Here is a 15345-nt window from a genome sequence, read left to right as displayed (position 1 = left end):
GGAGGGCTGGGAGTTGCAGAGGCCTGACTGTATACAGATAGATATATACAGGTATATAGCACATACATAGGTAAAGGAAATATAGTGTATAATACAAATTAGCACACAACAAAACTATAATATTGATTGAAATTTAAAGTGTTTTATACATGTATATCAAATAAACACACATATTATATGTATAGGGGATTTAGGTATATAATACATATATATATATAGGACAAAAACACACCAATGATATGTATAGGAAATATGTGTAAAATACATTATATATATATATCTATATACACACACATATAAGTATATCCCATAAAGACATGTATAGGAGCAGGATACACAGATAGATATGAGTGAATAGCTGAGCCCTGTCAAGCTCCGGCCAATCCCCTTCTCCCCAGAGGTACAGCAGGCGGCGGTAGGACCGCTCGGCTCCCCCGCCCGGCTCCTTTGTCCTGTCAGTCGGTGGTGCCGGTACCCAGATCCGCCAGTCTCCCTGTGCCCCCGCATCCGCAATGGCACTGCCCCGCCTGTACCCGCTGCTCCTGCTGCCCCTCATCGCCCCGGCAGCCCCCTCCTCCCTCACCGACACCCGGAGCTGCTCCAACACTGACCGGGAACTCCGGGAGAGAGGCCTGGGTGGGACAGCGGGGGTCCGGGCCCCCATATCGGGTAAGGTCTCCCCCCTGTGTGTGTAATGTAACTCATCCCTATGGCACCCCCCCACCTGTGTTATACCCCCAGTGTACCATTAACCCATTGTCTCACCTGTGTTATACCCCCTCCCATTAACCCATTGTCTCACCTGTGTTATACCCTCCCCCCCAGTGTCCCATTAACCCATTGTCTCACCTGTGTTATACCCCCCAGTGTCCCATTAACCCATTGTCTCACCTGTGTTATACCCCCCAGTGTCCCATTAACCCATTGTCTCACCTGTGTTATACCCCAGTGTCCATTAACCCATTGTCTCACCTGTGTTATACCCCAGTGTCCCATTAACCCATTGTCTCACCTGTGTTATACCCCCCCGTGTCCCATTAACCCATTGTCTCACCTGTGTTATACCCTCCCCCCCAGTGTCCCATTAACCCATTGTCTCACCTGTGTTATACCCCCCAGTGTCCCATTAACCCATTGTCTCACCTGTGTTATACCCCCCAGTGTCCCATTAACCCATTGTCTCACCTGTGTTATACCCCCCGTGTCCCATTAACCCATTGTCTCACCTGTGTTATACCCTCCCCCCAGTGTCCCATTAACCCATTGTCTCACCTGTGTTATACCCCCAGTTGTCCCATTAACCCATTGTCTCACCTGTGTTATACCCCAGTGTCCCATTAACCCATTGTCTCACCTGTGTTTATACCCTCCCCCCCCAGTGTCCCATTAACCCATTGTCTCACCTGTGTTATACCCCCCAGTGTCCCATTAACCCATTGTCTCACCTGTGTTATACCCCCAGTGTCCCATTAACCCATTGTCTCACCTGTGTTATACCCCCCAGTGTCCCATTAACCCATTGTCTCACCTGTGTTATACCCTCCCCCCAGTGTCCATTAACCCATTGTCTCACCTGTGTTATACCCCCAGTGTCCCATTAACCCATTGTCTCACCTGTGTTATACCCCCAGTGTCCCATTAACCCATTGTCTCACCTGTGTTATACCCCCAGTGTCCCATTAACCCATTGTCTCACCTGTGTTATACCCCCCGTGTCCCATTAACCCATTGTCTCACCTGTGTTATACCCTCCCCCCCAGTGTCCCATTAACCCATTGTCTCACTGTGTTATACCCCCCAGTGTCCCATTAACCCATTGTCTCACCTGTGTTATACCCCCAGTGTCCCATTAACCCATTGTCTCACCTGTGTTATACCCCCGTGTCCCATTAACCCATTGTCTCACCTGTGTTATACCCTCCCCCCCAGTGTCCCATTAACCCATTGTCTCACCTGTGTTATACCCCCCAGTGTCCCATTAACCCATTGTCTCACCTGTGTTATACCCCCAGTGTCCCATTAACCCATTGTCTCACCTGTGTTATACCCTCCCCCCCAGTGTCCCATTAACCCATTGTCTCACCTGTGTTATACCCCCAGTGTCCCATTAACCCATTGTCTCACCTGTGTTATACCCCCAGTGTCCCATTAACCCATTGTCTCACCTGTGTTATACCCCCCAGTGTCCCATTAACCCATTGTCTCACCTGTGTTATACCCCCAGTGTCCCATTAACCCATTGTCTTACCTGTGTTATACCCCCAGTGTCCCAATAACCCATTGTCTCACCTGTGTTATACCCTCCAGTGTCCCATTAACCCATTGTCTCACCTGTGTTATACCCCCAGTGTCCCATTAACCCATTGTCTCGCCTATGTTATACCCTCCAGTGTCCCAATAACCCATTGTCTCACCTGTGTTATACCCCCAGTGTCCCATTAACCCATTGTCTCACCTGTGTTATACCCCCAGTGTCCCATTAACCCATTGTCTCACCTGTGTTATACTCCCCAGTGTCCCAATAACCCATTGTCTCACCTGTGTTATACCCCCCAGTGTCCCATTAACCCATTGTCTCACCTGTGTTATACTCCCTCCCATTAACCCATTGTCTCACCTGTGTTATACCCCCCCCAGTGTCCCATTAACCCATTGTCTCACCTGTGTTATACCCCCCAGTGTCCCATTAACCCATTGTCTCACCTGTGTTATACTCCCTCCCATTAACCCATTGTCTCACCTGTGTTATACCCCCAGTGTTCCATTAACCCATTGTCTCACCTGTGTTATACCCCCAGTGTCCCATTCACCCATTGTCTCACCTGTGTTATACCCCCCCCCAGTGTCCCATTAACCCATTGTCTCACCTGTGTTATACCCCCCAGTGTCCCATTAACCCATTGTCTCACCTGTGTTATACTCCCTCCCATTAACCCATTGTCTCACCTGTGTTATACCCCCCCCAGTGTCCCATTAACCCATTGTCTCACCTGTGTTATACCCCCTCCCATTAACCCATTGTCTCACCTGTGTTATACCCCCTGCCATTAACCCATTGTCTCACCTCTGTTATACCCCAACCCATTGTCTCACCTGTGTTATACCCCCAGTGTCCCATTAACCCATTGTCTCACCTGTGTTATACCCCCAGTGTACCATTAACCCATTGTCTCACCTGTGTTATACCCCCAGTGTCCCATTAACCCATTGTCTCACCTGTGTTATACCCCCCAGTGTCCCATTCACCCATTGTCTCACCTGTGTTATACCCCCCCAGTGTCCCATTAACCCATTGTCTCACCTGTGTTATACCCCCCAGTGTCCCATTAACCCATTGTCTCACCTGTGTTATACTCCCTCCCATTAACCCATTGTCTCACCTGTGTTATACCCCCCCCAGTGTCCCATTAACCCATTGTCTCACCTGTGTTATACCCCCTCCCATTAACCCATTGTCTCACCTGTGTTATACCCCCTGCCATTAACCCATTGTCTCACCTGTGTTATACCCCAACCCATTGTCTCACCTGTGTTATACCCCCAGTGTCCCATTAACCCATTGTCTCACCTGTGTTATACCCCCAGTGTACCATTAACCCATTGTCTCACCTGTGTTATACCCCCAGTGTCCCATTAACCCATTGTCTCACCTGTGTTATACCCCCCAGTGTCCCATTAACCCATTGTCTCACCTGTGTTATACCCCCAGTGTCCCATTAACCCATTGTCTCACCTGTGTTATACCCCCCCAGTGTCCCATTAACCCATTGTCTCACCTGTGTTATACCCTCCAGTGTCCCATTAACCCATTGTCCCACCTGTGTTATACCCCCAGTGTCCCATTAACCCATTGTCTCACCTGTGTTATACCCTCCAGTGTCCCATTAACCCATTGTCCCACCTGTGTTATACCCCCAGTGTCCCATTAACCCATTGTCCCACCTGTGTTATACCCCCAGTGTCCCATTAACCCATTGTCCCACCTGTGTTATACCCCCAGTGTCCCATTAACCCATTGTACCACCTGTGTTATACCCCCAGTGTCCCATTAACCCATTGTCCCACCTGTGTTATACCCCCAGTGTCCCATTAACCCATTGTCCCACCTGTGTTATACCCCCAGTGTCCCATTAACCCATTGTCTCACCTGTGTTATACCCCCAGTGTCCCATTAACCCATTGTCTCACCTGTGTTATACCCCCCAGTGTCCCATTAACCCATTGTCCCACCTGTGTTATACCCCCCAGTGTCCCATTAACCCATTGTCTCACCTGTGTTATACCCCCCAGTGTCCCATTAACCCATTGTCTCACCTGTGTTATACCCCCCAGTGTCCCATTAACCCATTGTCCCACCTGTGTTATACCCCCCAGTGTCCCATTAACCCATTGTCTCACCTGTGTTATACCCCCAGTGTCCCAATAACCCATTGTCTCACCTGTGTTATACCCCCAGTGTCCCATTAACCCATTGTCTCACCTGTGTTATACCCCCAGTGTCCAATTAACCCATTGTCTCACCTGTGTTATACCCCCAGTGTCCAATTAACCCATTGTCTCACCTGTGTTATACCCCCAGTGTCCCATTAACCCATTGTCTCACCTGTGTTATACCCCCAGTGTCCAATTAACCCACTGTCTCACCTGTGTTATACCCCCAGTGTCCCATTAACCCATTGTCTCACCTGTGTTATACCCCCCAGTGTCCCATTAACCCATTGTCTCACCTGTGTTATACCCCCCAGTGTCCCATTAACCCATTGTCTCACCTGTGTTATACCCCCCCAGTGTCCCATTAACCCATTGTCTCACCTGTGTTATACCCCCAGTGTCCCATTAACCCATTGTCTCACCTGTGTTATACCCCCCAGTGTCCCATTAACCCATTGTCTCACCTGTGTTATACCCCCCAGTGTCCCATTAACCCATTGTCTCACCTGTGTTATAACCCCCCAGTGTCCCATTAACCCATTGTCTCACCTGTGTTATACCCCCCAGTGTCCCATTAACCCATTGTCTCACCTGTGTTATACCCCTCAGTGTCCCATTAACCCATTGTCTCACCTGTGTTATACCCCCCAGTGTCCCATTAACCCATTGTCTCACCTGTGTTATACCCCAGTGTCCCATTAACCCATGTGTCTCACTCACCTGTATTCTATCCATTCCGTAGGCTCCCCCAGTGCTGATCTGCAGGGGAATTAGCAGCAGGAAAGCAGAATACAGCTACATTTACATTTGCAATTGATCTTCTTTATTTATGTTTTATAGTTCTTGAATTATTTGCCTTCTTCTTCTGACTCTTTCCAACTTTCAGATGGGGGTCACTGACCCCGGCAGTCAAAAATTATTGCTCTTTGAGGCTACAATTTTATTGTTATAGTTACTTTTTATCCTCACCTATTTATCTACCAGTCCCTCATTCAAACAATTGCCTGGTTTCTAAGGTAAATAAGACCCTAGCAACCAGATAGCTGCTGAATTACCAAACTGGGGAGCCTTTAAACAAAAATCTAAATAACTGAAAAGCCATAAGAAATAAAAAATGAAGACCAATTGCAAATTGTCTCAGAATATCAATGTCTACATCATTCCAACGGATAATTTAAAGGTGAACTAAAGTGATTTCTGTGCCCAGACTCAGAGACCAGTCCGGTACTCGGAGCTTTCAGGCCCATAGGCCCCAGGGCTGCAGCTCAATTCAAAGCCCAATGGGGATATATCCTGGGTTAGTCAGGCCCTGACTGTGAGTTTGTACCCCCTGTGCCTGACTAGTTACTCACTCTCGCCCCCCAGGGGAGCACCTACGTATCTGCCCCCAGGAGTACACCTGCTGCACCAGCGAGACCGAGATCCGGCTGAGCGAGGAGAGTATGCGCGACCTGGTTCGGATTGTCAACGAGAGTCTCAGCTTCCCCTTGGGAGCATTAACCTCCGGGAAAAAGAAGTTCCATAGTAAGGCTGCACCCAGGATTTATCTCTGTCTGTCTGTCTGTCTATCTATTTATCTGTCTATCTCTCTCTATCTATCTCTGTCTATCTATCTCTGTCTATCTGTCTGTCTGTCTGTCTATCTATGTATCTATATATCTCTCTATCTCTGTCTGTCTATCTATCTGTCTGTCTGTCTGTCTGTCTGTCTGTCTATCTATCTATCTATCTCTCTATCTCTACCTACCCATCCATCTATCTATTATCTATCTATCATCTCTATCAATCATCTATCTATCTATCTATCCATCTATCTATCTATCTATCTATCTATCTATCTATCTATCTATCATCTATCTCTATCATCTATCTATCTATCTATCTATCTATCTATCTATCATCTATCTGTGTGTCTATCTATCTATCTATCTATCTATCATCTATCTGCGTGTCTGTCTATCTGTGTATCTATCTATCTATCTATCTATCTATCTATCTATCTCTATCATCTATCTATCTATCTATCTATTATCTATCTATCTATCTATCTATCATCTATCTATGTGTCTATCTATCTGTCTATCTATTTATCTATCTATCATCATCTATCTGTCGCTCTACCTGCCTGTCTATCTATCTAACTATCTATCTATCTATCTATCTATCTATCTATCTATCTATCTATCTATCATCTATCTATCTATCTAATCAATCTATCTATCTAATCAATCTATCTATCTATCTATCTATCTATCTATCTATCTATCTATTATCTGCCTATCTTTGTATAAAATGTATCATTTTTTCCCTTCTGTGCAGAATTTTTTCTTGCCCTCCTCGATGCTGCCGAACACTCCCTCAACTCCATGTTTGTGCTCTCCTACGGGCGCTTGTACTCCCAGAATGCTGCTCTCTTCAGCACCCTGTTTTCCGAACTCCGGGCTTATTACATGGGGGGTGGGGCCTCCAGGGTGGCTGACGCTCTTTCTGAATTTTGGGCGGGGCTTCTGGAACGCACGCTCCGCCTCCTCCTCCCACAGTACCAGCTCGGTGCAGACTACATGGAGTGTGCGGCGCGTCGGGCAGAGGAGCTGAGGCCGTTTGGAGACTCCCCACGGCGGCTGAGGCTTCAGGTTTGAGTTTAAACAAAATAAACTAATCTTTGGAAATAGCCTGGGCTTCAGCTGAGGGAACCAGTATGGAAGCTCACACTCATGTATAGATGCAGAGATGCAATAGTTCAGGGGTGCAATATTTCTCTGGGCGCACACAGATATTTCCAGGCACTTTCTGGCATCACTGGGTCTGAATGTAGCTGATTAGAATCCCCATTAGACTTGTGCTACTGATAAATTGCCACAAGATGGCACTAGCCTTGCCATGGATAACAACCCCCATAGGTGTATTATACAGCGAATCAAGTACCCCCTATTGTAAAATATAAGGATATTATAAGTCACCCAGGAGATCCATGACCATATAAAGGTACAAGGCCAAAGGCCGAGTGCTTTTATACAGGTCATGGAACTCTGAAGTGACTTCTAATAGCCTCATATTTTACAACAGGGGGAACTTTATTTATTATTATATACATGTTTAAGTAAGTCATGTGACAAAAATGACATCACTAAGCTCTGATAATAACTGATGACATCACTAAGCACTGATTATAAGGATATCATTTACAGGATATTCATGACTCTTGTGTATTATATAGTGAATAAAGTACCCCCTATTGTAACATATAGGGATATTATAAGCCCCCGAGGAGTTCCTTATAATATATAGTGAATAAAGTACCCCCTATTGTAACATATAGGGATATTATAAGTCCCCGAGGAGTTCCTTATAATATATAGTGAATAAAGTGCCCCCTATTGTAACATATAGGGATATTATAAGCCCCTGAGGAGTTCCTTATAATATATAGTGAATAAAGTGCCCCCTATTGTAACATATAGGGATATTATAAGTCCCCGAGGAGTTCCTTATAATATATAGTGAATAAAGTACCCCCTATTGTAACATATAGGGATATTATAAGTCACAGAGGGATTCCTTATAATATATAGTGAATAAAGTGCCCCCTATTGTAACATATAGGGATATTATAAGTCACAGAGGGATTCCTTATAATATATAGTGAATAAAGTACCCCCTATTGTAACATATAGGGATATTATAAGCCCCCGAGGAGTTCCTTATAATATATAGTGAATAAAGTACCCCCTATTGTAACATATAGGGATATTATAAGCCCCCGAGGAGTTCCTTATAATATATAGTGAATAAAGTACCCCCTATTGTAACATATAGGGATGTTATAAGTCCCCGAGGAGTTCCTTATAATATATAGTGAATAAAGTGCCCCCTATTGTAACATATATGGATATTATAAGCCCCCGAGGAGTTCCTTATAATATATAGTGAATAAAGTGCCCCCTATTGTAACATATAGGGATATTATAAGCCCCCGAGGGGTTCCTTATAATATATAGTGAATAAAGTGCCCCCTATTGTAACATATAGGGATATTATAAGTCCCCGAGGAGTTCCTTATAATATATAGTGAATAAAGTGCCCCCTATTGTAACATATAGGGATATTATAAGTCCCCGAGGAGTTCCTTATAATATATAGTGAATAAAGTGCCCCCTATTGTAACATATAGGGATATTATAAGCCCCCGAGGAGTTCCTTATAATATATAGTGAATAAAGTGCCCCCTATTGTAACATATAGGGATATTATAAGCCCCCGAGGAGTTCCTTATAATATATAGTGAATAAAGTACCCCCTATTGTAACATATAGGGATATTATAAGCTCCCGAGGGGTTCCTTATAATATATAGTGAATAAAGTACCCCCTATTGTAACATATAGGGATATTATAAGCCCCTGAGGAGTTCCTTATAATATATAGTGAATAAAGTGCCCCCTATTGTAACATATAGGGATATTATAAGCCCCCGAGGAGTTCCTTATAATATATAGTGAATAAAGTGCCCCCTATTGTAACATATAGGGATATTATAAGCTCCCGAGGAGTTCCATATAATATATAGTGAATAAAGTACCCCCTATTGTAACATATAGGGATATTATAAGCCCCCGAGGAGTTCCTTATAATATATAGTGAATAAAGTGCCCCCTATTGTAACATATAGGGATATTATAAGCTCCCGAGGAGTTCCATATAATATATAGTGAATAAAGTACCCCCTATTGTAACATATAGGGATATTATAAGCCCCCGAGGAGTTCCTTCGGCTTCGTGCTTTTATACAGGTCATGGAACTCCTCTGTGACTCCTAATATCCTCATATTTCACAACAGGGGGTATTTTTTTTATTATAATATAAGTTTCAGTGAGTCATGTGACAGAAATGACATCACTAAGCTCCGATTATAACCGATGACATCACTAAGCGCCGTTTATAAGGATATCATTTACAGTTTGGTCCCATAGGGAAATGACCCGACTGTATATTATCTATGTATAATGTATATGTCTAACGTCTACTCCCATTTATTTATAATTTTGTTTCTTTGGGTTTAATAGACAATGTACATTTTCTCCATGCAGATCACTCGAGCACTGGGGGCTGCAAGGACACTGGTGGAGGGGCTGGGGACAGGGAGCGATATTGTCAGCGGAGCCGCTAAGGTAAGGGATTTTGGAAACTAGAAGGTGTGTAATGGCGCTATAGTAGGGAAACTAGATAGCAGAACTATAACTCTCTCGTCCCTCATGTATGGGGAAATATCCCCGCTGTGATGTAACAGATGAGCAAACCTTTTCGGAAGCTTTGGAGGAGGGGTTTGGGTGGAAAGTAAGGTAAATTGGAACCCAGGGGTCTGCATTTTCCAACACTGGGCGGTTACCAATAACAACCAATCAGCGAGTAGCATTTTTCTACCAGGTAGAACACTGAAAATGAATAAGGTAATTCGTTGCCGTGGGTTACTGGCCGGGTGTTGAAAATGAACCCCAGTCTGCGTTTCTGCAGGGGCTGCAAAGAACCACACCTGCCCCCCTAAGCAGTTCAAGGATAAGTCAACCTTAAAAAAAGTGTCATATTTCAATTTACGTTCATTATTTATTTTCTCGGTTTCAACGTTTTTATTAACTGCCAAAATAATGATTTTTGTCCACCTGCTGGTCAGTTGATGTAACTACACAGTCAGAGAGATGTATCTTTAGAAGGAAAACAGAGAATTGTTTTTATGTTGCTCTGCTCAGGAAGGAGGAAGGGGCATCTGAGGCTTCTGATCTCTTTCCTGCGAAAAGCAACATCAGAACCCTTCTCTGTTCTCTTCCTACTGAAGGTTTATCTCTCTGACTTTACAGTTGCTGGAACTGACCAGCAGGTGGCGTTGTCGTTACAAAATTCATTACATTCATCTATATGGAAGACTTTACTGAATTGCTACATATCTACATATACATGCCTCCAAAGTGAGACAAATCCCTAGAATAAAAGTGCTATTTCCTGTCTCTGTAGGCGGCACCGCCCCCCGACTGTCTCCGGGCTGTCATGCGTATGTGGTACTGCCCCCTGTGCCGGGGTCACACTAACCTGCACCCTTGCCATGGCCTCTGTCTCAATGTCTTGAAAGGGTGTCTTGCCTACCAGGCTGACATGGACGACGACTGGAACAGTTTAATAGGTAAGAATGGGGGGGGGGCGGTGGTTCCTGTTATCAATTATATTAAATGCTAAGAGGGGGAAATGAACCTCAAACTGAAGCTTGAACCAAAAATGTCAAAGTTATGGCGCTGGCACAGTTTTGTACCATGTTAGTAAATCAGTTCCTGTAGTAAATCAACTCTTTTCCCTTTCAAGATGGCCTCCAGGAAGTAGCCGAGCGACTGGCGGGGTCCTTTAATATAGAGCTGGCTATGGAATCCATTGCGGTGAAGATATCGGAGGCAATCATGTCCCTGCAGGAGGAGAGTGTGCAGCTCACCGCCCAGGTACAAACCCCACCCACTAGTAAGCATTACATAACTCAATACGGCCATTTTGTTTACCTTGCTGTCACTTTACCTGGTGTGTTTATGTCCTGTAGATATTTCAGACATGTGGAACCCCACCCCCTGCCCGAAGCAGACGCTCACCGGGTGAGGACCCCAGGCAGAGGTTTCGTGCCTATAACAATGATGAGAAGCCCACCTCAGCGGATGGCACCAACATAGACCGACTGGTGAGCAGCCAATGAGTGGCTTCATTATAAAGTCCCTGTGTTTGTTGCTCTTCCTCAACATTTAACCTCTTTCGCCCCAGGTTTCAGAAATTGTGGGCAAGCTCCGCCCACTGCGAGGTCTCTGGAAGCTTCTTCCTCGCTCCCTCTGTTCTGATAATAGAGTTTCCGCTGGGCTCAGCAACCAAGAGAAGTGCTGGAATGGGCAAAACCGCGGGAGGTGAGGGCTATGTTGTCCTACAGACGGCTGAGCTATCTGTCTGTCTAATTGGATCTGTTCATTTCATCTGCATCTTCTCAGTTCTTCATTTTTTTGGGATCCACCGACAATGCAATGGTTCTCAGTGGTGTCTTGGTGACCCATAGTGCAAAGGTTCTCAGTTTTATCTTGGTGACCCACCAACAGTGCAAAGATTCTCAGTTTTAGCCTGGTGACCCACCTATAGTACAGAGGTTCTCAGTGGTGTCCTTGTGACCCACCTACAGAACAAAGGTTCTCAGTATTAGCCTGGTGACCCAATAGTGCAAAGGTTCTCTGCACTGTAGGTGGGTCACCAGCCTAACACTGAGAACCTTTGCACTATTGGGTCACCAGGCTAATACTGAGAACCTTTGTTTTGTAGGTGGGTCACCAGCCTAACACTAAGGTTCTCAGTGGTGTCTTGGTGACCCACCTACAGTGCAAAGGTTCTCAGTGGTGTCTTGGTGACCCACCTACAGAACAAAGGTTCTCAGTATTAGCCTGGTGACCCAATAGTGCAAAGGTTCCCAGTGTTAGGCTGGTGACCCACCTACAGTGCTGAGGTTCTCAGTGTTGTCTTGGTGACCCACCTAAAGTGCAAAGGTTCTCAGTGTTAGCCTGGTGACCCACCTACAGTACCAAGGTTCTCAGTGGTGTCTTGGTGACCCAAAGTGCAAAGGTTCTCAGTGTTAGCTTGGTGACCCACCTACAGTGCAAAGGTTCTCAGTGTTAGCCTGGTGACCTACCTACAGTGCAAAGGTTCTCAGTGTTAGCCTGGTGACCCACCTACAGTGCAAAGGTTCTCAGTGTTGGACTGGTGACTCACCTACAGTGCAAAGGTTCTCAGTGTTGGACTGGTGACTCACCTACAGTGTAAAGGTTCTCAGTTTTATTTTGGTGACCCACCTACAGTACAAAGCTTCTCTGTGTTACCCGGATGACCCACCTACAGTACCAAGGTTCTCAGTGGTGTCCTGGTGACCCACCTACAGTGCAAAGGTTTTTAGAGCAGGTTTGAGAACCCCCTGATGAATGACTTTGCCCCAATGAATTCAATCTCTTTCCCTAAGGTACCTCCCCCAGGTGGCAGGAGATGGGCTAATCAATCAGATCAATAACCCTGAGGTGGAACTGCAGATGTCTCCAGCCGACCCCAGGACACGTAGTCTGGGCCCTCAGCTCCGCCTGGCAAGAATGAAACTGCGGGCAGCGTACAGCGGGCACGACAGCGACACACAGGATGTCTGTAAGTGAGAATTCTCTTCCTGGTCTTAGCGACCCCTTTCATGACATGGAACAAATATATTTTCCGCCAGGAATCACTTTGGTGACTGTTTTCCATGGTTTCCCTGGTTCCTAAGGTTCAACAAACCTTAAGGATGACATTGTGATAACTCCATGCTTCCTACCTGTGGCAACGTATTGGGGAAGGTTCTTCCCTTTTGAAATAGAGACTATAATGTCCCATGGAGAATGGGTTTGCTAAGATGGGAATGGAAGAGTCCTGATCTTAACCCAAGTGGATGCCTGTGAGATGTATTGGAACCCCTGTGAGCACCCCACTTAAGGCTCTAGAACCGGCCTCTTTGACCTTTATAGTAATACCCTCTCGATTCTCTTTTGAACGCTAGATGATGATGATGGCAGTGGTGGATCTGGAGATGGGGACATTGCTACAGATAAGCCAGTGACAAGGACCGTGGCCGGTGGGACCCAGCGCAAAGACCGCCCAGGGAAGAATAAGAAGCAGAATAACAGCGGAGGTGGGCGAGGAGGCAAAAGAGGTGGAAGTGGGTTCAGCAGTGCTGAAGGTCCTATCACACCCAGTGGACTTGCTCTTACCCTGACTTTGCTTCTTGGGGCCCTGATAAGGGTGTGACCTTGGAATAGAGAATGTATAGTGTGTGCGTGTGTGTGTGTGTGCTTAAAGAGTACAGTGTACAATCGCACTTGTCCCAGGGTTGAAGGACAGAGATATATGTGGCATTTGGGCAGGATAAGGGGAGTGGTCTGGACGGATAAAGGGTGTGGCCCAAAATGTTCACATTTTTATGTTGGGAATTCTCGGTAGATACAGGTCACATGGTACCGGTCTATATAACCTAATTAGACATAGTGGTTAGTGTCCCACCCTAAGATAGACAGTAGTTCATGGCTCATTGTCTACACAGGGGAGCCTACTCTATAGGGGACTGCCAAATTAGTAGCCACAGCTGAGCCATTGTCCGTGGCCTTCAGTGGAACTGCTGCATCAACGTATTACCATCCCAGCTTGTTTCCTGTTGGTGCTTAATGGGGAGCTACACCCACCCAAACAACTTTATGTGAAATTGCTCTTCTGAGCACTTTGGCCATTTTGTTTTTATGAAATTAGCAGTTTAAGATGTTACAAGGTGTACTTGGTCTCAAGAGTTAATGTGCCTGGAATGGCTCAACCCCACAATATCAGATGTCCCAACATGGCAGATAGGGTATTTCAGACCATTCCCTTTCTTGTCAAGCCACGCCCTTTCTCATCCACAACCCGCCCACTTTCTGGCAGCTGTAGGAGAGGAGCAAGCTCTTCCCTTATCAGGTCAGCAGTTCAGAAATGAATGAGTGAGTGTGTGAGCGAATGAATGTGTGATTGTCGTATCTGTGTATATCTATACACTGCCAAACACTTGTTTGTGTATTAGCACAATCTGTACCAGTGGCACGGCTTTGTGTTCCAGTATGGGCTGAGTAGGTAGTTAGTAGCACAATGTACAGCAGGGATTGGTTATCTTAGGGAATTTTCGATGTTGTAATTCCCCAAACTGTTAATGCCCCGTCTGGAACTTGAGGATCTTGGTGGCCACGTCTACCTGCCAAGGTTCTAGGTGTGTCCAGTAGAGAACCTTTCATTCACTAGTATTAGTAGCAGCGTCGGGTGAATGTGGGCCTTACTACTGCCGCTTCTCTCTGCCGGATGGCAGTGGCGGGCCGGGCGCCATTAACTAAAGTTGCAGTTTTTTAAAAAAAAATGTTCTAAATTTCTTCTTGTGTTTGATAGAAACACTTGGCTGTCGATCATGGGGTTTTGTGTACCATACGGTAGTTTTACGTAGATCTTTAATATAAAAAAAATTGGGAAAAAAACAAAAAAAAAAAGTTTTACTAAATTGAAATGCTGATTTCTGGGAATATTAGTAAAGCAGGAATGTTACACCTACTGCCCATTAGATGGAAGGTTTCCAGTTGGAGGAACTTAAGGTGGCCATACAGGGGCCGTTTGTAGCTGCCGATATCAATCCCTTAGACCGATTGGGCAGCTTATTGGCCCGTGTACGGGCAGGAACGAGGGGCAATGCCCGACCGATATCTGGCCTGAAATTGGGCAGATATCGATCGGGCAGGTTAAAAGCTTAGGTCGGATTGGGGACCACATCGGCTCGTTGATGCGTTCCCTGAACCGACTGTGCCAGCGGATCTTAACGTGTATGGGCACCTTTAGGCCAGACAAGAGATCCAACCAGCCCATGTCCATATATTAGGGATGCGCCCAATCCAGGATTGGGTATTCGGCCAAGATTCAGCCTTTTTCGGCAGCAAATCCACTCTCCTGGTTGAACCGAATCCGAATCCTTGCGGCTTTTGGTCACGTAAACTCTTCCATAGGTTTGGTATTTGGCCGAATATCTTAGACCGATTCGGCAGCTTATCGGCCCGTGTAGGGGCACTAACGATGGGCCTGTCCGACCGATATCTGGCCTGCAATTGGCCAGATATTGATCAGGCAGGTTCAAAGATTTATGACCTCGCCAAGCGAGCGGATCTTAACATGTATGGGCACCTTTAGGCCAGACAAGAGATCCAACCAGCCCATGTCCATATATTAGGGATGCGCCCAATCCAGGATTGGGTATTTGGCCAAGATTCAGCCTTTCTCTGCAGCAAATCCACTCTCCTGGTTGGTTCGGCCGAATCCAAAAGAACTAGATTCGGT

General features: G+C 45.8%; 1 protein-coding gene across 1 annotated transcript; it reads left to right on the top strand.

Annotated features, from left to right (window-relative positions):
• Positions 1-389: 389 nt before the first annotated feature.
• Positions 390-15104, top strand: gpc2 (glypican 2). The gene is made up of 10 exons (XM_031899532.1): positions 390-669; positions 5797-5955; positions 6751-7064; positions 9519-9599; positions 10438-10603; positions 10780-10910; positions 11006-11140; positions 11221-11357; positions 12449-12624; positions 13010-15104. Exons 1-10 carry the CDS (start codon positions 513-515, stop codon positions 13255-13257), a joined length of 1704 nt encoding a protein of 567 aa, XP_031755392.1. The 5' UTR covers positions 390-512; the 3' UTR covers positions 13258-15104.
• Positions 15105-15345: the final 241 nt, after the last annotated feature.

Source organism: Xenopus tropicalis, chromosome 3 (genome assembly GCF_000004195.4).
Source record: "Xenopus tropicalis strain Nigerian chromosome 3, UCB_Xtro_10.0, whole genome shotgun sequence".
Taxonomy (NCBI): domain Eukaryota; kingdom Metazoa; phylum Chordata; class Amphibia; order Anura; family Pipidae; genus Xenopus; species Xenopus tropicalis.
The sequence above is the reverse complement of the archived record's forward strand: the minus strand, read 5'-3'. Positions and strand labels throughout refer to the sequence as shown.